Source organism: Phalangium opilio, unplaced genomic scaffold, assembly GCF_054372755.1.
Source record: "Phalangium opilio isolate 3A_F unplaced genomic scaffold, DU_Popi_V2 ptg000105l_1, whole genome shotgun sequence".
NCBI lineage: Eukaryota > Metazoa > Arthropoda > Arachnida > Opiliones > Phalangiidae > Phalangium > Phalangium opilio.
In genome coordinates this window covers 7,992,858-8,018,709 of record NW_028324207.1, presented here as the reverse complement: position 1 = coordinate 8,018,709, position 25,852 = coordinate 7,992,858, and the positions used below count along the sequence as shown (strand labels likewise).

General features: G+C 40.9%; 2 protein-coding genes across 2 annotated transcripts; both read left to right on the top strand.

Moving 5' to 3' along the window:
• The first annotated feature begins 2,287 nt into the window (after positions 1-2,287).
• On the top strand, positions 2,288-3,289 carry LOC149629118 (histone-lysine N-methyltransferase SETMAR-like). Its single transcript, XM_089851707.1, has one exon. The coding sequence runs from the start codon at positions 2,288-2,290 to the stop codon at positions 3,287-3,289; it is 1,002 nt and encodes a 333-aa protein (XP_089707833.1).
• Positions 3,290-7,354: 4,065 nt separating this feature from the next.
• LOC149629117 (uncharacterized) lies at positions 7,355-22,999 on the top strand. The gene is made up of 4 exons (XM_089851706.1): positions 7,355-7,493; positions 7,560-9,728; positions 22,548-22,696; positions 22,856-22,999. The coding sequence occupies exons 2-4, from the start codon at positions 7,571-7,573 to the stop codon at positions 22,997-22,999; spliced, it is 2,451 nt and encodes an 816-aa protein (XP_089707832.1). The 5' UTR covers positions 7,355-7,493; positions 7,560-7,570.
• The last annotated feature ends 2,853 nt before the right edge of the window (positions 23,000-25,852 follow it).

Genomic DNA, 25,852 nt, shown 5'->3' with positions numbered 1-25,852 from the left:
CATTTAAATTTTTAAGCCTAATCATAAATTGTACACGCTTAGAGGCTAATTATCTAAAGGGATAGGATTGTGCAAATGTGATATTTTTCGTTCTTTCGTTTATTTAATGGAGCGTCCATATAGGGTGTTTCTGATAAGCATGTCATAAATTAAAGGGTGTGTTCTTTGGAACAAACTGAGTGAAAAGTGTCAAAGAACATGGGGTCTACAACGCTTAGTTTCGGAGGTACGGACCCCCAAAACGTGAAAAATGTCAAAAATGTGGAGTAAGATATAACAGCTCGCTCATCTTGTTTAGACAATTCCAATACCCTCCCATCTTAGAATTCTAATGAGCCATTTTCTAGCAGAAGCGTATTATTAAAGGTAGAAGTGTGCAAGGACTGGTCAATAAAAGTTGGTTCAAATTGACAAACAAAGAAGAGTTTCCAGCATCATTTATTCGTACATGTACAAAGTTAGCGGCAGTTTTAGAGGTATTGTTCAAAATGTCCACCATTAGCATTAACGCAAACATGTGCCCGTCTAACGAACGATTCTTGGACATGCTGAAAGATGCCTGGTGTGTTTCGGATTGTTTCACACCCTTCAAGTATTCGTTGTCGCAAGTCGTCCACATCACGGACTTCACTCTTGTACACCAAGTCCTTGAGATGACCCCAAAGATAGAAATCACACGGATTCAAATCGGGAGATCTCGCCGGCCACGCAACTGGTCCTCCTCGTCCAATCCACTTCAAAGGAAATGTAGCGTCGAGATGTTCTCGAACCATACGGCTGAAGTGTGGTGGTGCCCCGTCGCGCATAAACCACATGTCACGTAGCAGTGCTAACGGATTGTCCTCAAGTAATTGGTAAAGTCTCTCTTAAAAACTCGAGATATGCCTCGCCATTTAGTCTGGGTGGTAGAAAATGAGGCCCAAATAAATGTGAGCCGACAATTTCGCACCACACATTTAAACTAAATTGAACTTGGTGACTCCTAACAGTTAATGCATGTGGGTTTATCTGCCACCATTTATGGTCGATGTGATAGTTCAAAATACCATCACGGGAGAAAGATGCCTCATCGGTAACTAAAATAGCGCGTGGGAATAGATAATATTCAACTCTAGCCACAAACCACTGGCAAAAGTCTAGGCGTCTAGGATAATCTGCAGGGTTAAGATCTTGCACCTTCTGAATGTGATACGGGTGAAACTGATGCCCTTTTAGAATTCTCCATACTAAGACGTGATTGACGCCTAACTGTCGTCCAATTTGTCTGGTACTAGTTGATGGGTCATCCTCGAACATGGTAAGAATGTCTTGTTCGATGTCCTCGATGCGTCCTTGAAGACCTCGTTCCCGATCATTTCGTGGTTGTAGTTGACCCGTGTCCCTCAAGCGCCGGTCAACAGCCTCGAATGTTCGTCTATCCGGTACGCGACGTTGCGGAAATTGTTCCTGATATTGTCTCCGTGCCTCCATAGAATTACACCGCGCAAGTCCATACATAATGCATGTCCGCATATTCTACAGTAGTGTACGCCATTATGTCACTACCGGAGGTATAAGCGACTCTGTGACTTTGTGAACAACAGCATCGTACTTCAATCCAACCGACCGCAATTTTTATGATCTGAGTAAAATATTTTTGTTTCTGATCGTTTTACGTTCACGTATAAATCTTATCTGGCCTATGCTACATTTTCTTGGTTGTGGTTTACACAAGGAGGAGTATTCAGAAAATGCAAGCTCTTAACCATGCAGATTATCTTAGACGCCTTTTGTTTGGGGCTAGAATTGAAGACCATCCATTCCTATCACAATGACCATGAATGGCGTCAGATAAACCCTCACGCAAATACTGTTTAATGTGAGCCGACAATTCCGCACCACATATTTAAACTAAATTGAACTTGGTGACTCCTGACAGTTGTTACATGTGGGTTTATCTGACGCCATTCATGGTCATTGTGATGGTCTTCAATTCTAGCCCCAAACAAAAGGCGTCTAAGATAATCTGCATGGTTAAGAGCTTGCACTTTCTGAATACTCCTCCTTGTGCAAACCACCTCCAAGAAAATGTAGCATAGGCCAGATAAGATTTTTACGTGAACGTTAAACAATCAGAAACAAAAATATTTTACTCAGATCATAAAAATTGCGGTCGGTTGGATTGAAGTACGATGCTGTTGTTCACAAAGTCACAGAGTCGCTTATACCTCCGGTAGTGACATAATGGCGTACACTACTGTAGAATATGCGGATATGCATTATGTATGGAATTGCGCGGTGTAATTCTATGGAGGCACGGAGACAATATCAGGAACAATTTCTGCAACGTCGCGTACCGGATAGACGAACATTCGAGGCTGTTGACCGGCGCTTGAGGGACACGGGTCAACTACAACCACGAAATGATCGGGAACGAGGTCTTCAAGGGCGCATCGAGGACATCGAACAAGACATTCTTACCATGTTCGAGGATGACCCATCAACTAGTACCAGACAAATTGGACGACAGTTAGGCGTCAATCACGTCTTAGTATGGAGAATTCTAAAAGGGCATCAGTTTCACCCGTATCACATTCAGAAGGTGCAAGATCTTAACCTTGCAAATTATCCTAGACGCCTAGACTTTTGCCAGTGGTTTGTGGCTAGAGTTGAATATTATCTATTCCCACGCGCTATTATAGTTACCGATGAGGCATCTTTCTCCCGTGATGGTATTTTGAACTATCACATCGACCATAAATGGTGGCAGATAAACCCACATGCAACAACTGTTAGGAGTCACCAAGTTCAATTTACTTTGAATGTGTGGTGCGAAATTGTCGGCTCACATTTATTTGGGCCTCATTTTCTACCACCCAGACTAAATGGCGAGGCATATCTCGAGTTTTTAAGAGAGACTTTACCGCAACTACTTGAGGACAATCCGTTAGCACTGCTACGTGACATGTGGTTTATGCGCGACGGGGCACCACCACACTTCAGCCGTATGGTTCGAGAACATCTCGACGCTACATTTCCTTTGAGGTGGATTGGACGAGGAGGACCAGTTGCGTGGCCGGCGAGATCTCCCGATTTGAATCCGTGTGATTTCTATCTTTGGGGTCATCTCAAGGACTTGGTGTACAAGAGTGAAGTCCGTGATGTGGACGACTTGCGACAACGAATACTTGAAGGGTGTGAAACAATCCGAAACACACCAGGCATCTTTCAGCATGTCCAAGAATCGTTCGTTAGACGGGCACATGTTTGCGTTAATGCTAATGGTGGACATTTTGAACAATACCTCTAAAACTGCCGCTAACTTTGTACATGTACGAATAAATGATACTGGAAACTCTTCTTTGTTTGTCAATTTGAACCAACTTTTATTGACCAGTCCTTGCACACTTCTACCTTTAATAATACGCTTCTGCTAGAAAATGGCTCATTAGAATTCTAAGATGGGAGGGTATTGGAATTGTCTAAACAAGATGAGCGAGCTGATATATCTTACTCCACATTTTTGACATTTTTCACGTTTCGGGGGTCCGTACCTCCGAAACTAAGCGTTGTAGACCCCATGTTCTTTGACACTTTTCACTCAGTTTGACCCAAAGAACACACCCTTTAATTTATGACATGCTATAACTTGGTCACTCCAGTAAAAGGTTCCATCCACAAACCGTGTAGTTTTCATAAACCCATTACTTTCTAAAATTACCTGAACAAAACTGAAGGTTGCGGATCCTTTTATCAAAAACGGATCTGCTTCCGGAAAGTGAAATATATCGTCTATGTCATCGAAGGAAAGGGCTTCCAATTTGTTCGATAACTGCTATGTCATTTCCGAAGATACGAAAACCAATACAACAAATGAAGCTAGGCTCCACACGACAGAAAGAAACCGACTAACTCCCTCGGACTTCAAACCTTGGGGACCTTAAGAGTAGACACGGTTAAAATTTTACAAAGGCACAAATACTTTTGCAATACTCCGTGTGGTTTCGAATGTGCTAAGGTTGTATAGCACCCAACAACGATCTAAGGCTATACAATGGCTCGCATACATTGAAAACCTAAGTATAGTGCCACATAAACTTGAGAAAGCCCAATTCAATACTCGCGGAATCCAGCGACCATGATACTATTAAGTGTCATTTCTAGTTTAGCGTACATTTTTACTCTCTCCGTAAATCTTAGCAAATCAACACAATCAGAAATAAACCGTTGCAGTTACATATTTCTGTATTTCGTTTGCCAAAAAACTAAATCCATCAACTTACTGGTCTATTGAAGGTGTTCCATATGTCTATGAAATTTTTAAAATAACCTCACCACGACTAATCGCCTTCCAGTGAAGGATGGCGCTCTATCGTAAAACTGGTAGGTCAGGGACTAGCAAACACACAATGGGAAGTTTGTCATTTCCCTTATGAGCTTAATAATGGTTCTAAACTTCTACAAACTATTATAAAGATACGATTCACAATTCCATTTAGAACCCGAGCTTTATACTCAACTTTTGAACTATCAAACGTGTCACTTTTACTAGTCCCCGTTACGATTGAATTATCCATTAAATCGCATGCACTGCCTAATCCCGTGCGTCACACTAACTAAATCGCTAAATAACCAAATAACCGCACACGAGTAAAAACAGACGAAGGAATAGTTTTAAAGGTTTTACTCGTTCCCAGAAGGCATTGCAACAAAAACACGAGTGGAAGTTCCGATTTCACTTTTCCGTATTTGGAGCTCAGTTTGCCCACCATGTAAATCAGCAGAGCCAGACCACTGAGAACCACAACAGTAGTAGGGACTACCTAGTTGCGCAGAGATCCAAGATGGCCGCCACCCCAAGATGGCCGCCCTCTCCTCATCCACCAGACTCAAACCAAACTTTTCAGACAAGTCTGGACTAGCCCGAGCTGTTAGTTTCATCCCCCATGACATCATCTTCTTAACTTAAACTAAAACTAAAAACTATAGTCAACCTTGACGTCATCCCTGGCTTGCTAGCATTGGGTGTTGCCCTTTAACCATTCCAGCTTTCTGTAAGCCTAAAGTTAATAAAAAACACAGATTTTAAGACATCAAATATTTACTTTTTATAAGATGTACAGATATGGGTGATAAATAAATACAGAATATATATTACAAAATAATCAACAACCAGCAAGGATAAACAAACATGTTTTAAAGAGTTCATTTTTTCACGTTGACCCTGTATCGTTATTTGACTCGGAAGTGCAATCGGCGGAGGGACGTTTGGGTTTATTTTCTAATTGTTTTCTGCTTCGCCGTTCAATTTCGTAAAGAGTTAACAAAACGTTGACTATTAACCCGTAAACAAAAAAGAAAATGAGGCACAACATATTGCGAGGGCTATGATAACAAATGATATTTAAATTGCTAGTACATGCTATATGTAACATACTAGAGAGTTAAGAGGCAGTTTTAATTGGATCCTATTTGTCACATTAGGCGGAGCGTAAGTAAAGAGATAATATCATTGGATAGGCTAATTAAGGTGGAGTTAGAAAATAAGCCTATAATTATAAGTCTGACAAGAATAACAAATATAGAAATAAAAATTTTTTAATAACAAACAATATAATATATACAATAACAAATATTTATATTAAAAACCCACCACCATTTAAAAAGATTAAACACCGGTCGACCCAAACCCCCCACTGCCGCGTGACGTCGGGGTCAAAGTCTAGAAACAACATAAAAACATGTTACAAGTTGAATTCTAAATTAAAAAATGTGTCACATGTTAAAACTTAAATTAAAAAATTGAAAATATTTACCGCCGTTTCCACCGGTCTTAGCAATATAACCGGCGTCACGATCAATTGGGCGAAACGATCACCCCGCTTGACAACGTAGGGGGTTTCCCCGACATTTGCGACGACGACTTTTATGGGTCCCCGATAGTCGGCGTCTATTAGTGTTAAGAATTATTATACTTTTACGCACTATAAAATAACTAATAAACATACCTATCGTCCCCTCGGCGACAAACAGCCCTTGGGCTGTTAAGCTGCTACGGCCAACAAGGCGGCCGTAGCTGTTCTCGGGCAGCATCACGCCTAACCCAGTCGACACGATTTTGATACCGTGAGGGTCGATTACGGTATCCACTGGACAATATAAGTCCAGTCCAGCCGACTGGGGGGTGGCACGACGGGGAGTAAGCGCTGCCGGATGGATTTTGATCACGGGCAGGCAGGGCAAACGAGGAGCGGTAGAGAAAGACATCTTAAAGTTTTTGGGATAGTGTTTCAGAAACAGAAGTTAAACAACTGATAACTTTCATTTTGAAACTTGGGGCTTATATACAAAATTAGCGAGGTCAAATCTAATAGTGTCTAGGCAATACTTTCAAGATTCTTAAAAATCAATAAATAGCAAAAAGTTAATTAGATATATAGGCATAAAATTACAAAATCTCTTCGAGGTCTAATTTTTTTTCGTATGCAAAAAAGTTGTCTAGGTGTGTTTTAAATAATTCAAACGAGATCGTGTTATATAAAAAACCCTTTAGCGAAGGTTAAAAAGAAGTTACTTTGATAAATGCCTAAGGGGACAAATGTTATTCGTATGCAAAAGCCTGTTTAGGCGTGTTTCGAATAATTTGAATAATTCTCACGAGATCGCTTTATATAAGAAAAACAATTTATTAGTGAAGGTTAAAACTAATTACTTTGGGAGGGACGGAAATTGTTTTTTAACATGATTTAAATCTAAATAAATGTATATTAATATTAAACTAGAGAGGTCTTTTTTATATGGGTATTTATGGTAACATACTTCATAATCTCTAGTATCAACTCGTAAATAAAAAATGCATTTAAGGTTAAATTAAAAAATAGCGTATCAGACATAATTATATATTTTTTTAAACTCTTAATACGAATAGAATAAGGTTGTGTTATAAAAAAACCATGTCTGGGCCTGTATTCTAAAAAAAAATGGCCCTGAGATTTTGGGTATAAAAGCTCGAGCATGGGCATTGGATTTTCACAATCGATCCAGCCATGAACAAGTACCAAGAGTCTCAATCTATGTTTGAATCTCCACCGTCTTCTCCTAATAATCGACAAGGATCCAGCAGCGGTCAACGAACGCTGAGTCAATTTGTAAAACCCGACCCCGTTGAGATCCTCCTCGATTCTGACGACGAGGAGTTTGTCCAGGACGTGTTGCAGAAACACGTTGTCGGCGTCAACGGGGTTGAGGGGTCCTATCGCTTGAGAAGCGACGGGCAATATTTCGAAACTAAAATCCCCCCGCGAAAAGGGGACTATTTTGTAGACATAAGTGTCTACAAATTTAAAGACATCAAAGACGCCCAGGCGGACAAACTGTGGGAGTGTAGACATAAGCGGCTAAAAAGAGTCGTTGACGCTAAAAACAAAGACGCCATCAAACTCCTTAACGCTTTCCATCGCTTGGTGGACGACGTGAAGAACGACGCAGAAGCCGCTCAGCAGCCGCCTAGCAAAGTACGTATCTATTTAACAATAAATTTACAAACCAAAATTTTGTTCCAATTTTTTTATTTCTGATAGAAATTCAAAAAATGAGCAGTGAGAGCAGCGGCAGCGGTAGCGACTCGGAGGGTAGTGGAGGAGAGGAACACGCACAGGTAAACCGGTACTACACAATTGAACGGCAGATTGACAAAACGAGTCGCAAGTGGCATTGTAAACAAATCGATTTGCGTATAGCTTTCAAAAATCTGGAAGACATTCCAACGCGAGATTTTTTTCGAATTTTTCGAAAAATTCTCGACGAAGTTATACGTAAATTAGTAACCGAGAATCCCGGGTATAATCGGGTTCGATTTGTTTTAAGCTCCCCCGGATTGACGACCCCTGTTAATATTAAATTTATAAAAATTGACAAATTCACCAGTAAGCGAATTATGCGCACCATCTATAGAGTAACGCAATCTAGTCGGGACTTTGTCTTTAATGGGGAAGATTTTCAGTTTGACATTATTTTTCTAAACCTCGATGCTAATATAGGGACTTATTATAAATCCATAAAAAATAGAACTTTGGTTAATTTGGATTATTTCGTTAAGCAAAATAACCAATTTATTTTTATGGAGAATAATGATAATCTCTGTTTTGCTCGAAGTTTAGTTCTGGGTAAAGAGATGGCCGATCGCAATTTTTACCAACAAAATAAGCAAGGTCTGCCCTTTAACAAGAACAATTTTGACAAACTGAAACGCAATAGCACCCTCGTGGGTAATATTGCAAAAATCTTGCACAGGAAAGCCGGAGTCCCCGAAGGTTTTGTTACTCTAGAAGATATTCAAAAATTTCAAAATTATTTAGTTCCCCATTATCGAATCGTAATCGTTGATGCTGCGAATAATTTTACCATATTTTTCAAAGGCCCCCAAGCTCCTAAATTTATCTATTTATTAAAAATTGGCGACCATATCCACCCCGCGAAAACTTGGCACGGCATGATGGGCGGTGTTACCTCTTGCGATTTATGCTTGAAATCTTTTTACAAACGTGAATTGTTAAAAGAGCATAAATGCCCCGAGGATACAAAACCCTATATATGTTTTCGGTGTCAAGGAGAAGCTTTTCATTTAACTAACGAGGATGCTTTAAAACGTTGCGACGAATGCCACCGCTACTTTTTCCCGGGCCCCTGCTACGAAACTCATTTACTTAATGGCACCTGCGCGAGCCAAAAACGATGTTTAGAATGTGGGCGACTGATGGGTGACGATCACGACTGCAATCCCGAATGCTCTCAGTGTAAAATAGTCCATCCGCCAGGTGAACATTTTGTTATGCCTTTGGAAACCAAAATGAAAGCCTCGCGGTTTATTTATTACGACATTGAGACTATTCTTAGAAATAATATCCACGTCCCCATTTTACTAGTTTGCGACGTAGAGACTGAAGCTGGCTTTGAAACTAAAATTTTTTACGGCGCTAATTGCGTCGAGCAATTTTTAAATTATTTATTTAGCGTCGAGCAGGTAGTTTTGACTGGACAGAAACGTAAAACGTACCAACCGCGCTTTACTAACACTCAAGTCGTAGCTCATTACGCGAAAGCTTTTGATAACTTCTTAATTCTTAACGCTTTAGTCCATAGACACGTCACCCCTGCCGTTATTTTTGACGGCAGTAAAATTCTCATGATTCATCTCGAGGGACCGCAAATTAGATTCCTCGATAGCTTTAATTACATTAGTCAACCTCTGCGTAATTTCACCAGCATGTTTAGCCTCGGCGATGTGGCGAAAGGATTCTTTCCATTTGATTTTCATACCGAAGAAAATCTTAATTACATTGGCGTCATCCCTGAAGCTTCGTACTTTAACGTAGCTCAAATGAAAGCCAATGATTATCGAGATTTTCAAACTTGGTACGCGTCAATGGAAGGATCTATTTACAACATCAAAGAGGAGCTTATTAAATATTGCATTCAAGACGTCAAAGTCCTGAGACAAGGCGTCGAAGCTTTTAGAAAAATTTACGTAGATCTAACCAAATTAGACCCTTTCTGCTTAAAAAATATTACTTTGGCGGGTGCTCTAACCACTATTTATCTTAACAATTACTATAAACCTTACAGCATGGGTATTGTTCCTTCTAACGGCTATAACGCAAAATTTAATCACAGTCAAATTAGCTTAAAATATCTCGCTTGGGTGGAGAAAACTGAAAATATAAAATTGCGCACTGCTTTAAGCTACGGGGGCGAGTATCGGGTGGGGCGCTATTTAGTCGACGGCTATAGCGAAACTCCTCCCAAAATCTACGATTTCCACGGTTGCTACTTTCACGGTTGTCCATGCCAAAAACTTAATGCCTACAATACCCAACTCAAAGCCAGCAACAGATTTCTGTACGAGCGGACCCTAGATAGAGAGCTGTTTATTAAAGAGAAGATGGTCGGGTATGAATATACCTCGATCTTTGAGTGTCAATTTGCTAAGCTTTTAAAAGAAAACGCCGAAGCAAAGGCTTTCTGCAAAAGTTTAACTTTTCGACCTCAAATATCAGCCCGTAGCGCTCTCTATGGGGGACGGACGGAAAATTTTGTTCTTAACTGCCACGTGCAAGGTGAGGAGAAAATTTTCTACAAGGATATTATTTCTTTGTACCCGAAAGTTTGTCGCGATTGTCCGTACCCTAGCGGCCACCCCATAATCTATAGCAGAGATTTTGACAAATCGCCAGGGTGGTATTTTGGCGTTATGAGTTGTCGTCTGCTTCCCCCTCAAGATCTCCACATCCCCTTAATTCCCTTCCGCAGCGGTGGTAAATTAGCCTACGCCCTCTGTCGCACGTGTCTAGAATTGCGAGCGGAAATCTGCGATCACACTGTCAACGAAAGGGCTTTCGAATCAGTCTGGCCAACGGTTGAAGTCTATGCCGCTATGGAACATGGTTATAAACTCCTCGATATATTCGAAGTGTACCATTATCCAAAAACGGAATATTTCTTTGCCCAGTACATGACTGATTTTATCGCCCTAAAAGTGAAGAATTCCGGATTTCCCGCTCACGCTCAAACGCCTCTGCAAAAAGAGGCGTATATCGCTGATATAAACAAGAATGAAAAGCTTTCTCTGACCGTGGCGGATATTCAATCAAATCCTTCACTGCGTAATATCGCTAAAATTAATTTAAATTCTCTTTGGGGTCGCATGGCTCTGAATACGGGAAAGATTCGCAGCATCTTTATCAACAATTATTACGAATTGATACGATACGCGAGCGATTACACTCTGGAATTAGTCGACTTACGGCCAGTTACGGAGTCGATCGCTCTCTTATCGTACAAAGCCAAAAGCGATTACGTTTCGGACTACAAACTGGGGTCGGCCATTGTGGGGAGCTTCGTCTCGTGCTACGGGCGACTCGAATTGAACAAGATGTTGCTTCAATTAGACCGCGCAGCCTTGTATTGTGACACCGACTCAATAATCTACCGCCATCTACCGGGAAAGTTTGACATTCCAACTGGCAATCATATTGGTTGCTGGGCGGACGAACTCGGCGGTGATTATATAACTTCCTTTTGTAGTACCGGTGCCAAAAGTTACTCGTTTCGCACTAGCAAAGGAAAAGAAGTCAAGAAAATTAAAGGGTTGACGTTAAATCGAGAAAATCTTGAAAAACTTGACTTTGAAACCTTTGAAAGTGTAGCGATGAATCCGGAAAAGGAAGTTACAGTCAATGTCCCTTTTAATTTTAAACGGGATAAATACAAGCTGCAGCTAGAGGCCGTTAAAATCACCAAAAGATTTCGCCAAACCTCGAATAAGAGATTGTTGAACGCCGATTTGACAACCAGTCGACCCTACGGTTTCAAAGAGGCAACACCCGCTTCAACATCTCTCTCGCATGAATTACGAGGCTAGGCGAAGACATACTTTTGAGGGCTTGTGGGAATCTTGCGTTCCCATCGAAGCCCTGGCCAAAGACGGTTTCTATCTTGCAGATGTAGAAACACAGACGACGCGCTGCGCCTTTTGCGGCATCGCCTTGTACCAGTGGCGTTGCACGGACCATCCATCGAGGGAACATCGGAAACACAGCCCATCGTGTCCGATGGTTTCCAAAAAACCGTGCAACAACAAACCACTGCGTCAGGGGTTTCCCGACTTCCCGACCAGCGAGGGCGAGGATGTTTGCGAGCCTCTAATCCAAACATGCCCAGCCATCAACAACGAGCGGTCGGGAACCGAAAAAGTGCGCGTGCGCATAAATCCGTCGTGTTTTCTTCTGTAGTGCGTGTGTACCAACTACCCTCCGAGTCTCGCGTCAACTTTAACCTCCTCAACGTGCAACGCTTCCGCCAGCGTTGTCTGGAATTAGAAGAGAAACTTTTTAAAAAAACAATTACTTCATAGGGGATTTTTTTTTTTTTGGGTAAAAGGGTTTCGTTTATATTGTTTAAATATTTTTTAATTTGTGTTTATTAAGGGTCTTTGGGTTTTGGGTTAATTGTATTTTTGATTATATATATATAAACTGTCAATTAAAATAAAAATGTTTATTAATCAAGATGAATCCAACCGAGTCAGTCTCGCATTCTTTAAAGTTCCAAACACCCGCCCAGTTTCTAATCGTGGGGCCAACGCAAGCGGGGAAGAGTTTTCTTTTAAGTAACTTATTGCAAAATCATCAGCTTATGTTTGACCCACCGCATAAAAAGGTTATTTATTGCTACGCCGCCTGGCAGCCAAACTATGAAAAATTGAAACAATTGATTCCGGGAATTCAATTTATTCAAGGCTTGCCAACGGCGGATCCGGACTTTTGGGAAATGAATCGCGACTCCTACTTGATACTAGACGACTTAGCTAGCCAATTATTTAAACAAGCTCATATTGCCGATTTAGTGTGCGTGACGTCGCATCATTTAGGGTATACGGTTATTATTATTACTCAACAACTGTTTCCCAAGGGTAGCCAATCGCGGATAATTTCTCAAAACTCTTCCTATTTTATAATAATGAAAAATCCTCGAGATGTCGCCTCTATTAGATATTTGGCGCAACAAATAAGTCCAGATAACCCGAAGCGTATTACGGAGGCGTACAGACTAGCCACTAGAGAACCCTATAGCTATTTGTTAATTGATTTAAAACAAGAAACTCCGGAAAATTTACGATTAAGGTCGCGAGTTCTACCTCACGAATCACCTATGTATGTCTATGTCGATTAAATTTAATTGTCATTTGAATAATGGCCCCACGCGTTAAACGTCGATCAGCAAAACGCTCCCGGCTCGTCGTAGCGCGTCCCTCGACCAAGTTTGCCAAATTTGTCCCTTATTTACAGAGTTTGCGTCAAACTAGCTGTAAACAACGGCGAACCCTCTTAAACAATAGTAGCGCGCCTCAATTAAAGAGCATTCAGACAATTTGTAAGAATTTAAAGGGCGGGGGCATTTATTTGAGTAAAGATCGCAAGAAAAAGCTAGCAAAGTACAAGAAAATTATTAGACAACTCGGATCAAGTACCTTGTCGCAGAAAAGCAAAAAAAAGCTGTTGTTGCAGCAATCAGGTGGTTTTCTTACGACGTTGCTTGCCGCAATCTTGCCTTCGATTGTCCAAGCCATAGCTGCTAAACTATGAAACAAATGGTTCTTGTGCCCGCTAGCGCAGTAACTTCAACAGCTGCCCAAGAGCACTCTGCTTTGGACCGAGAGATTGAGGATATTTTAAAATCGCCATTGAATGCCTACGATAAATTATATAAATATTTAGACGCTTTTAAGAAATATTTAAGTATCGAGAAACAAATTCCTTTACCTAAATTTGAGGTCGTAACACAGGCAATGTCTAATGTCCCCACGCCGCCATTACCGGTCACCCCTAAAATGCCCCCGCGAAAAAAACAATTGTCATGGCCGAGCTATGCCACGTCATCACCGACAACAAGCGCTTCGGGCAGTTCTTTTACTACGCCTAAACGAGCCGAGCCTCGGCAAAAGGTTTTCAAAAGCGAAACGGCTGCGGGGACACCAACACCAGAAGATTTTTACCAACAATTTGGGCCGACCTATGTTGGAGATATGGTGAAACGGCAAGCCGAAGTTCTTGCAAATCATTTGCAAAACACATTTTTCACGCCAAAAAGAGAGCTAGAAGAAGGAGCTGTCGGTTATGCAAATCGTGACGACGATTTACAAGAGGAAATTGTCGATGAACAAGAGAATTTAGCGGAGGAAAACGGGGACAATTTAACGGACTTGGAAAACTTGTTTGAGACGGCCTCCGCTAAACAGAAAAACAAGAAAAAAAAGAAAAAACCTCGGAAGAAGAAAGACGAACTCCAAAACTTAGGACCGCTGGTTCCATCTAACGAGAGGAGAAAGAGGCATAATAAATGGCGCGATATTGATTAATAAAAAAAAATGTAATATTTAGACAAATAAAAAATTGTTTTATTGCGAACAATATCTGTGTACATGTTTTTTTAAATGTAAAGATAAATATAATAAAGCGACATAGTCGTTAAGTTTAAGATTCTGGTCATAGATGGCGTCTAATATCGTCTTTCTAGCTACGCCCTTACAGCGGAGTGCTAGGTACAGACAACAATGGACGCCACACAGTTGAAAGAATGGATGTTGAATTTGTTGTTTATTGTAAACAACTCGTTTCCCGTATCGTTTTAAATTAACTTTATAGTATCGCGGCGACTTTCCGTAAGTGCAAAACATTTCCACCGTGTCATTGTTAGAAAAGCACGCTATCCAATGTTCTCCAGCCTCTCCAGCTGCTTCATTATTGAATATAAAGCAAAATTTGGACCTTTTTGGCCGTTCTGGGAGTCTGTTTACTGGGAAGCATCCTAAATAGTAGGGTCGCGTTCTTTTGTCGCAAGTTAAGAGAGCGTTTATTTGCGAAGTGTTCATAATTTAGTCTCGGGTAACGAGACTTTTTGTAGTTCGGCGCCGTAAAAAACACCCAAAATTTGCTCCCCCTTTAAATCCGCTACGCGATAGACGGGTGGTGACCTGGGTATGACGTCAACAACGCGAAATATTTCGTCAGTAAACGTGCCTCCCGAGCTGGTTTTTCTAAATACTCTACTAGCTATAGAGAGACGCACGTAGTCGCCAACTTTAAGCCTCGGTGCGTATCGAGTAATGCCGTTTGATTTCCCGTACAGTTTATTCCAAATGATTGATTCGTTATCTATATTAACATGAACCGGTGCAATTCCAGTAGTTGAATGAACCCGTTCATTATAAGCTTTAGTAATTAAAGGTAAATATTTAACGTAATTTTTATTCCCCGTGGCCGTAATAACCCGGGCAATTTGTTCCTTAATTGTTCTAATAAAGCGTTCCGCTAAACTAGCCTTATGCTGACTCCTGGCAAAATGTATTTGCACATTGTTTCGTTTCAAGAAGGAGGCAAAGTTGCGCGAACTAAATTCCCCACCGTAGTCCGTGTATATTTTTAAAGGGATCCTCTCTCGAAATATTTTTTTAAAAGCCTCGATAACCTCGCCAGATGTTTTGTTTCTAAGAGGTACTGTCCATCCGTAGCGGCTTAAGACGTCAATGACGCACAAAACATAGCGAACATTTTTATTAAAACGTTTTAATTTCGGTAGATCCAACAAATCAGCTTGAAAAACGTCATCGATAGTTGAGGCGTACACTTGGTTAGTTTTGAATCGGAAACGTCGAAATCGATGTTTCGTGTAGGCAGGTTGTTTCTCGAGAAAGGCGATTAATTTTGCTTTTGGCACGTCCGGTAAGGCCTTTTGTAATCTGGCTAGCGACCCATAGGCGGCCGGATTAGCCATGTCGTAATAAATTTTTCTAATTTTAGCATCCATGTCTTGACAAGTATAAATAACGACTAAATGGTTTCCCAATAAACAACTTTATTTAATACACGCAAAGGTATTTTATAAAAACAATATCAGTTAAACAAATACGATATATCAATACATTTATCTTAATAGCCATAAATCAAGGCATTCTTTAAATCGGCAAAACTGTTGACAAAATAAGCGTAAATATCCTCTTGGTCCTCGATCCATCCGTGTTCGGTCTCAAATTGATGCAAAATTTTCTCACGATCCAGTTGAGGCAGCGCTTCGTGCAAATTACGCTCGACTCGATCGCTGAAATTTGTGTCAAATTCCGAGCAGCTTTGAGAGTGGCATATTTGTTTTCGACACTCGACGTTGGCGCAAGTGGAAGTGACGTCAAACAAGGTGGTAGTGAGCTCGTTTAAAATTAATTCGCGCATGCGACAGACAGCTATCCCTTTAGCCTTGAGATCCTCGTCAATCAACGGCTTTAAGTCGATCAACGTCTGCCATCCTGTTTTGTTCAGGCTAAATCCTTCGCTGGTGCTAAAGTTGAGGAAATAACGACTGCCGCTACCTCGTTCATAGTATCGAAGATCGATTAGACGTTCATCTTTCGAGTTGACGAAGCATTCCAGCTTGATGCGCTCTTTGACGGGCAACCAAATATGATAGCGAGGTATTTTTCCGTCAAAAAAGGACGTGAGTTCATTTTGAAACCGAAACAAAGCGTACCAGGCGTTAGGTTTTAATATAGTTTTTGTACGCGTATCCGATCTTTGAATTAATATTTTAGGTTCAATAGATTCAATGACGCAAATATCGAGCTTTGGCGTGACGGTGTGTACTTGGTGCATCTTGGCTCGCGACTGATATTGTATTTATAAAGTTTTAGTCTTTTATACGTTGGGGTGATTATAAATAATTTCTCTGTTTTTAGATATTATTAATTGGTTGTTTGGAAATTCGGCCATGACAATGCACGTGACGTTTTCGGTTAGCGGAGAGCTAAATCTTAACGATAATCGCAAGTTACCAGTCTGGGGCATGGAATTTAGACCTAACGAAGCGAGATGCTCTCTACTCAAATCAAAAACAACGACAAAAAAGCCCTTCTTATATAAATCGTAAGAAATAATATTTCCTCGGTCAAGACCTAATATCTCGAGACCCTCGAATAAAGAATTGTAACATCTAACGCACTGGTCGTCGTCAAAATTGGGCGTAAAGGGGATATCGGGATAATTTTGCGAATTTAAAGAGAATTGCATGAAATCGAGTTTGAAGTGTTGGAGATCCAGGGGGTTGGAAGTTGCTTCCCCTACAAATTTTTTATTAGTAACGAAAGCCACGACAGTTCGCGAGGGTAATTGCCCCGTAAACAAGCTGTCCCTAATAAAATCTTGCGTTCCGGTGGTTATTAAGAAATTTTTCATAACAATAGAGTTTACTTCGTAGCGAGCGTTTATTCCCGAGTTTAACATCTGGGCGTGAGCTAGTTGCAGTTCGGGATTAACCTCAATTTCGCGCGTAAACAAAGTGCATTCCGTTAAATCAATCTTATACTTTTTGCCCTGCTCATTGTGAATAATAGCGAAATCCGTGGAGCTTCGATGAAGTCTAATTCGCACCTCGATATTATCTAGTAAGAATTTGGGCGTTTTGAACATATCCAAAAATAATTCGCCAATTACATCGCACGTCTTTGATTGGGCCACGCGTTTAGCGCGACGACCAATACCATTATCTTCTTTGTTAATATTGGCGTTATCTAAAGCCGTCGCCGGTTCGATAATGGTATCCAAATAATATAACATAGAAGTTAACCAGGAATTGGCCGCCGTTTGTCCATAATTTAAAAGTATTTTAAAATAGGCCATATATGGGTACATATTATTAGGTTGCTGGACAGCGACGCCATTGAGAAATAATTCTACTTGACAAAATAGCGAGGCAATTATTAAATTTGTCACCGAGACTTTCTTTTCCGCATCTGGAACGGCCGTGCCGTCCTCGTGCAAAACGCGAAATTTTACTCTCAAAAGAGTTTTAGTCAAATCATGATAATTGTTAGAGGGGGGAATGATAAATTCTACATATTTAGCATTAGTTAGTGGGGCAATGGGATAATGAGCAGTCGTTTTAGTCCCAACAATATTATTATTCACCACTGGCTTTTCAAATACTTCAAAGTCGGAAAGAACACTTTCGTAGGTCGACATGTTTAGTCTAGAAAATCGCGTTTAGTGCGTCGCTTAACACGTTTGCTCCGGCTTGTTTTAGCAGTCCTCTTTCGTTTTCGGCCCGTCCCGCTTTGAGTGTTGACGAACCGGTCCACGCCTTTATGTAGTAGGGAATTTATAGATTGTTTGACATTTCTTTTAATCGATTCTCGAGGTGATATTCCGGGGTTTTGGGCATCGCTAATTACTCTACTCGTTAACCCAACAGCTTCGGACGCTAAAGTACTAATGGCCGGCCTAATAAAGGGTGTAATTTTGCGCAATAAAGAATTAAAGATACCGCCAACACTAAAACGACCTCCGGATTGGAAAACGTTTGCGTGTAAAGCCGGAAGGGAGGATCCTCTTTGGAAATACAGAGTGTATCTATTAGGTACCATTGCTTCTGGGCTATTGACGTCGACGCCTAAAAAACAGTTTAATATATACTTTGCCCAAATTAAACGGAATATTTTCCCCGTAATCGGATTTCAATTCAATTTCAATTTCTTGTATATCGCTGGTTGAAATTGGATAAAAGTCGATATTATTAAATATTTCCTGGTTCTCCTCGTCTAGCAGCGAAAAAGCCGGCATTTTTATGAAACGTAGCAGAGGAGCTTGACCACCACCCACTACTTGTTGACGGATAATATTGGTATAAACAAACATGGCATCGACGCCTCTCATGATATCAGCGGGATACTCCGAAGTCTCGTTATTGATATACCGATCCAACTGATTACTACTAAAACCTAGCAATCGTCCCAGTCCTCGGCCGGGTGTTGTTTTGGGAAACAAAATGGAAACCGTATCGTTCAGTTTTGAAACCGTCACGGTTCCGTCTACATTCTGCGTAAATTTTAGACTTTTCCTATGCGTCGGGGACATGGCTTCGCCCATGGCACTTAAAACATCGCTAATATGATAATAAACCCCGGGAGGAATTTCACATGCAAAATTGTCAACTCGTTTGCCTTGAGGGTTATCCTGTTGATATCCGGGTAGGGACGGCTGGTCAGCCATATTTGGGTCTTCTGGAAATCTATCCACATCGTATTCGCTAGTCCAAAAATTATTATCCGCTGTCAGGGTCATTATTCTTAATCGAGGATTTACCAGAGCCACTCCCGAATGACTGTGTTGAAAAAATTCTCCCTCTTCGGGAATGTTAAATAACTTGGCCATTGGTCCAGCTACCGAGACGCGAACACCTGGCTCTATTTCGATACGAACATAAAATCTATCTTCCAGAGCATTTTTGAGAATGTACATTTTAAAATACTGGCGAGGCATATATTCTTGAACCCCCAATAACTGGTTTATGATTTTTAAATGTAAAGAGAAGGGAATTACGGCCCCGCTTGCCGTAAAATCGCAAATATAATCGCCCGCGGGTATTTTGATTTTTGCGACACTAGTCTTAGTAAATAGATGCATTAGTGAGTCATGAACGCGATAATTTACAAATGTGTCATTAGTTGTTTTGAAATGCGTAAAATTACGCTCTAAAGGTTTAGTGGATAGAAACGTCCCACCAACGTATTCAGCTTCTAAATTTAATATATCACGCAATTCCTTTGGGAAGAGCATTTCAATTTTTGCCGGACAATGGATTCTAAAATAATGCTCCGCTCCTTGCTTAATAACGCTAAATTCGGCCTGATGTAATCTTAAAGGGTCAAAATTGCGCGCAGTTATTTGGAGGTTTTCGGCAATTTCTTCATAAATCTTATAATCATCTGTCGATCTAAACTCGCCTGACACTTTAAAAAAGAAATAAAGCCAGGGTTCTTCCCAGGGGGTATAGCGCTTTATGGTTCTATTGACTCGATATTCTATGTATGCATTGTCTTTGTCTATAGTATATTCTTCTAACGTCATGCTCAAGGGTCCTAGTTGGTGTTTTCCGGAGTAATATCTATCGGGGTCAGCGCCAAGCAATTTAGCTACTTGGTGAGAAAATTTAATTTCCACCCATTCTGGTGTTTTGAAATTATACACGATAGCATACCCCCAATTATCTACTGTGTGGTATGTTACTTGAATTTTTTTAAATACTAATTTTTCTAAAGTGTTGGCTACGGCTCGATAAAGCCCTTCGGCGTTTTTCTCTGGCGTTTTACTGGCTTTAAAAGTTTGAGGTAAGAACAATACTGTGTAATTGTCATAATCTTCAGGGTTAATAGGCTTAGGCTCTTCGGGAATAATTGGTTCAGGCTTTTTTTTCGGCGGATCAACCGGCTGCGGAAACAAGGGTTTTTCATCAACCGGTGGTGGGGAGGGAGTCGGTAATACGGGTAGCTCTGGAGATGAGGGGGGTGTGGGCGAAGGTGTGGGTGTTAATGGTTCAAAGGGGGCGAGGGGTCTTGAGCGTGGGGGCGGTGGTGGAGTGGAGGGTTTTGGGGGTGGTGGCGGAGAAGAGGCTTTCGGGGGCGGTGGTAGGGTTTGTTTCGGGGCTGGTGGTGCTGGTGCCGGTGGAGGAGAGGGAGGTTTTGGGGGTGGTGGCGGAGAAGAGGTTTTCGGGGGCGGTGGTAGGGTTTGTTTCGGGGCTGGTGGTGCTGGTGCCGGTGGAGGAGAGGGAGGTTTTGGGGGTGGTGGCGGCGAAGAGGTTTTCGGGGGCGGTGGTAGGGTTTGTTTCGGGGCTGGTGGTGCTGGTGCCGGTGGAGGAGAGGGAGGTTTTGGGGGTGGTGGCGGAGAAGAGGTTTTCGGGGGCGGTGGTAGGGTTTGTTTCGGGGCTGGTGGTGCTGGTGCCGGTGGAGGAGAGGGAGGTTTTGGGGGTGGTGGCGGCGAAGAGGTTTTCGGGGGCGGTGGTAGGGTTTGTTTCGGGGCTGGTGGTGCTGGTGCCGGTGGAGGAGAGGGAGGTTTTGGGGGTGGTGGCGGAGAAGAGGTTTTCGGGGGCGGTGGTAGGGTTTGTTTCGGGGCTGGTGGTGCTGGTGCCGGTGGAGGAGAGGGAGGTTTCGGGGGTGGTGGAGGAGAGGAGCGTCTCGGGGGTGGTGGAGGAGGGGTTATTTTGGGTGGTGGTGAAGGTTTTCGTTTTGGAGGAGGGGTTATTTTGGGTGGTGGTGAAGGTTTTCGTTTTGGAGGAGGGGTTATTTTGGGTGGTGGTGAAGGTTTTCGTTTTGGAAGAGGGGTTATTTTGGGTGGCTGTGGTTGTACAGGTACTACGGGCTTAGCTGCAGTAATAGGAATTGGAAGAAAGGGAGTAGTTCGCGGTAAAATAGGCATAGATGGGGCTACAGGCTTATATTCCGGTTGAGGTTTTTTTCTTATCGACGGAACTTCGTGGCTTGTTTTACGTTTAATGGCGGCTTTGGGAATGTACTTGTAATCAAATTTTTTTTTAAAACTATCTCCAACATTATCAATTTCGATTTCCACGTAATTATTAGTGTAATTTAAACTTATATTTTTAGCATGCTTTGATACAGGATATTTTGATATATATGGAACATCCTCGTAATTATTCTCTTTAAATTCAAATAGCGTGGTCAAGGGGGAATCAGCTGGTATTTTGAACCGTATGTTTTCCTCTCCTAAAACTTGCAGGTAAACGGGAAAGTTTGTATCTAACTGTTTTCCCAGGGCCCCGTCTTTATATTTATTCACTAATTTAAAAGATAATTTGCCTTTTAAATACGGATGACTGTTTACATCATCATTTAACAGCTCGACAAAATTTTGGGGCAGTTCGTACTCTTTGGTCTTGGTATAACGATTGACAGGTATCTCTATTTTTTGATATTCAACAGGCTCTCGAACAGCTGCATAGTTGCCATGGTTTGGGTCACTTACAACCTGAATTTCAAACTTGTTAAACTCTTCGCTTATATTCACCCAATGATTTGGAAATATGATTTCTGCCAGCCCAACTTCATAATCGCTACTCAAGTTAAGAGGTTGATGCAAATAATTTTTAAAACTTGATTGGGTATTGTTTGGGTATATATCTAAACACGTATTAGACGCTAAAGTTAAAAAAAAGTCGTCATTCATGACTAACGCCTGTTTATCAACTAACCCCAACTTCTTAAACAAACCTTATTTTATACATAAAAAGATCGGCCATAGCTCGGTAGACTGGCCGGGATTTGAACTCGCCACCTTTTTAGGTATTACATTAGTAGACCCTGCCTTTAACCACTGAGCTATGGACGATCTTAAAATACACGCCGTTTATCTTCATCAAAAAAAACTTTAAAAAATTCTTAAACTTTTAAAGTCGTTACCCTTGAAAAATCTACGTAGCTAGGTAATTGACCTTACCCGATTCCGATAAAAAAGACAACGCCCTGACTAGTTCGAGCCGGTTTTCAACTTGTTTGATGCAGTTATTATATAAGACGTTGGGCTTTAATAGTACGTTTCAGGGTGTGGTCGACAGGGTGTGGTCCTTAAAAAATAAATTTTTTTATCTAGAGAACTTGTTTAATATTAAATCTGCTCTCGGTCATTTAGTATATAAGCTCTGTGTTTCGCGGAGAAAGTTATCAGTTGCTCAGTTATGCTCTTAAAAGTCCAACTAAAGATGTCTTGCTTTAACTCGTGCCGCTTTTGTTGGGTGAGTAAAGACCAAACTCAATTTTCCAACGGAAAAGGGACCAATTTCGATTATGCCAACTGTCTCTTCTCGGGCATTGCCTGAAAAGGGACCAATTTCGATTCATGGGATAGATTTACGTAGCTTTTCCGTACAATCTCGGCTTTGCTACATGTGGCTGCACAAAAAGTTGCGTAAATTTGTCAGAAGTCGCAATTTCTATCGCGACTTCTCCTGACAGAGTGACCAAGCCATCAGTAAGCTATTTTCGTGCATCCTGATGGCTAATGTCGAGGAGGTTCATGAATCGACCTTCATTGCAGTGTGATATGCGTCCATACAACGGACTATTGCAATGAAGGAAAATCGAGTTTAAGTTAAGTCCTGCTACTTCTTCCGCGGCAAGACTTAATTTGACGTGTTTTCCATTGGTCTCTTGAAAGTTGCGTAAAATTTGTGTGAAGTCGGCTCAGCCATAAGAATGCACGAGCAAAGCCTTTTGGTTGTGGTTCGATTTCATTCGCAAGGTCGGGCTGACGCTGCAATGAAGGAGAAGTTCTGGCTCAAACAACCAGACCAGAACAAGAAGACCAAGCCTCGCAGTGGCTCGGATGTAACTTCCTTCGGGAGGTAAAGGGTCAACGCAGAATTTTATCGGCCCGTACAACCCGACAAGCCGTGCCAGCGCATAAGGTTCTGCGTACCCTGCACCAAATGGAACACGTTCTCTTCAGTGAGGCCTTGACTTCGATGTCCTTCTCAAACTTAACAGCTGTTCGCTCGATCAACGTGGATAAGATTCGGAGCCGAAATGCCCAAGATCTTCCTGAATCAATGGAGGCATGTACCACCAGAGTGCCTGAACAAAGCTAGTGGCCGACGCCCCGCTAGAGTGAATGCCACGTTGATGTCGTGAAATTGTTAATAAAACGCGGCGCTAATTACGATTTAAAGAGCGGCTTTCAGTTAAGATTTCGACTAAAATATCAAGTTTTGAAAATCAAAATGTCACTTTGAGCAAGATGCTTTTTACGCCAAAGATAAAAACAACTACCTTCAAAATTTCGATTTAAAGACATTAGCGGTAAAAGTAGCGGTAAATATTTCTGGTTTTAATTTAATTTTTGTTTATATTTATATTCTTGTTATTCTCTATTTATATTCTTGTTATTCTCTATTTTATTGTATATATTATTTGGTATTTGTTATTAAAAAATCTTTATTTATATGTTTATCTTTGTTTCTCAGACATACTTTAAAGGTTTTATGGCGGGAAATTCAAACAAGAATCTTACAAAATAACTAGACTGGTTTATTAAAAGAACTACAGCTTGTTTTGGGGGAAAAATGGGTAAAACCCCTCTAAAGAGTCATAGCATGCTGGAAGGTAGGGTTGGTCAGGTAGGAGTTTAGCTTAATCTTTGTTTGCAAGTTTGGTGGATGAGGAGAGGGCGGCCATCTTGGGGTGGCGGCCATCTTGGATCTCTGCGCAACTAGGTAGTCCCTACTACTCACAACTATCTACAATAATCAAGGATCAATCATGATTTGCGATGCATTTTATTATGATCACAAATTTAGAGTTAAGTATTGAATCAAAGTACGATATTTCGTGCCGTTATCAGCTTTAACAACTAATTTTAGAATTTCATTTAGAAATTACCAATTTTAATTTACCCATTTGTCAATAACGGAATAAATATCATTTCCGCTTGATTGGTTTGTTCCGAACAATATTTGCGTCCTCACAGACAGGAAAGGGTACTAAGTGGGGAAGGCATTGAAACGATCGTAGGACAGAACGGATGGGTTTAAAATAAAATATCCTTCCTGTGATAATAAAGCGTTCATTGTATTATTACAGGCAGAAGAAGCAGGTCGCGTATTTCGAATTACACTGACATTTCTCTTAAGCATACCAAGAACTCCATTCCACGAATTACCAACTTTCGCACCAAAAGCTTGTTCCGTACTTGGAATGATAGTGACTCTGCCAAAATATTTTGATTAATGTGGTTGGTGGATTGAAAAAAGAACGTGAAAACTGACTCCAAATTTTATTACTTGATATTATCGAAATGTTTTAGAACACGAAGGAATTGAGTCATAAAGCCAGCTTTCTCTCCTTGCTCATTCACAATAATATGCGGTGAAAACTGGAAGCAAAGGCCATTATCAAAAAGTCTAACCAAATTCTACTAAATTATTTGAACGATCTTAAAAAAACCTTAATTGGAATTGGCGTGAGCGAAAATTTATTCTGAGAGAGCGGTAGCTCTCTTAGATAAGACTTCATACTGCCCTTAATGTATAAGGGTGGTTTTTCTATTGGATGTAACTTTTTTTGTATTGCATAAACTGTTTTGGAAAATTTCCACAGAACTACAATTTTAGCCCACAATATGTGGTTAGAATTTCAAAGAGATCCATTTATTAGTTAATTTTATAAAAAATAAAGTTGCTAAGGGTGGTTTTCATTGTATGGCAAACGTTGCTCACGAAAAACGTAAGTTAACACAGACTAACGGCGGGCTGTCTATTTCATTATTGGACTTTCTTTCCACTATCTCAAGACGTATTTAAAAAGTAACCCTTATATCCCTTTAAATAACCCTAAAAGATTTTCCAGGGACTACGATGACCACTTAGGGTACGTGTAAACGATGTCGCGTGTGTTTGTTATATACTAATTCCTTCACACGAACCCTTCCCAAAATAATGCAAAATTTATGATAAAATATTTTGGGCAAATGGAATTTTGGTGAAAAAAACGAAGATAACTATTTTTTAAATAATTGAAAACTGAAAAATTTTAATATCTGGGACTTGGGTCATTCCATTTTCTTTTCTTATCGTTTACGTTTTCTGGTCTTTGTCCACTAAGACAGTTTTTATTAATATTGTTTAGGAGTGACAAGAATATTAAAATTAAATGCTTCAAACTCACTTCACGAAATACTGCTGTGTAGTATTTTTTCATGTCCATTAAATAATACTCGTGTCGACCTGCTTTCAATAAATGAACCGAATCTTAACAGTATATTAAAAAATGAATTCAAGTGATTTTTAGATGCAGCTAAGTTGAGTCGTACTTACGATCTGCTAACGGCGCAAAGGTCTTTTGACATTTGAAGGGATCGATCGCAAACAAAACTATTAGGAGGAAAACTATACGTGTCTTTTTTACCTCTCCGAGTGACGATGACGTCACGGAGAGGTATTACACTGGACGTTTCTGTGTGTGTCTGCCTGACACCACGTTCTCAGTTGACTAATCGGAGCATACGTATGTGCTATATCCAGAACGCGTTCACGGTTCCATTATCGTCGCTAGGGTTAGGACTGTTCACGAGCCGAGCTGAGCGAGCTTTTTAAAAGCTCGGCTCGGCTCGAGTCAAAAAAACGGCGGCTCGGCTCGACTCGAGCCGAGTTGGGTCTTGGCTCGGCTCTAGCTCGGCTCGGCTCGAAAATGATCGAGCCGAGCCGAGCTGGCTCGATTAACATATACATGTTTAAAAAAATTGCTACTACCAATTTCAAACTTGAGAATGACTATAAATGCCATCCCATGTTTAGGAATGTAGTGGTTCAGTAAAACCCTCTTTAAAATATGCTCAAGGTTAGAGACGAGAGATTTTTCCCACGCTTTATTTCTTGTAAAAATACAAAGAAACGCTATTGGTGGAGAGAATAAAGACTAAAAGGAAAGCACTATATCATTGACTAAGCACGCGAGCCGGCTCGCGAGTCGGCTCGGCTCGATGCCTAT

Excerpts from the sequence above, each read along its gene's own strand:
- LOC149629117 (XM_089851706.1), top strand. The coding sequence starts at position 7,571 with ATGAGCAGTGAGAGCAGCGGCAGCGGTAGCGACTCGGAGGGTAGTGGA. Across the intron at positions 9,729-22,547 it reads CACTGCTTTAAGCTACGGGG|TCGGCTCAGCCATAAGAATG; the intron begins GCGAGTATCGGG and ends ATTTGTGTGAAG. Across the intron at positions 22,697-22,855 it reads AGCCTCGCAGTGGCTCGGAT|CTGTTCGCTCGATCAACGTG; the intron begins GTAACTTCCTTC and ends CAAACTTAACAG.
- LOC149629118 (XM_089851707.1), top strand. The coding sequence starts at position 2,288 with ATGGAGGCACGGAGACAATATCAGGAACAATTTCTGCAACGTCGCGTA.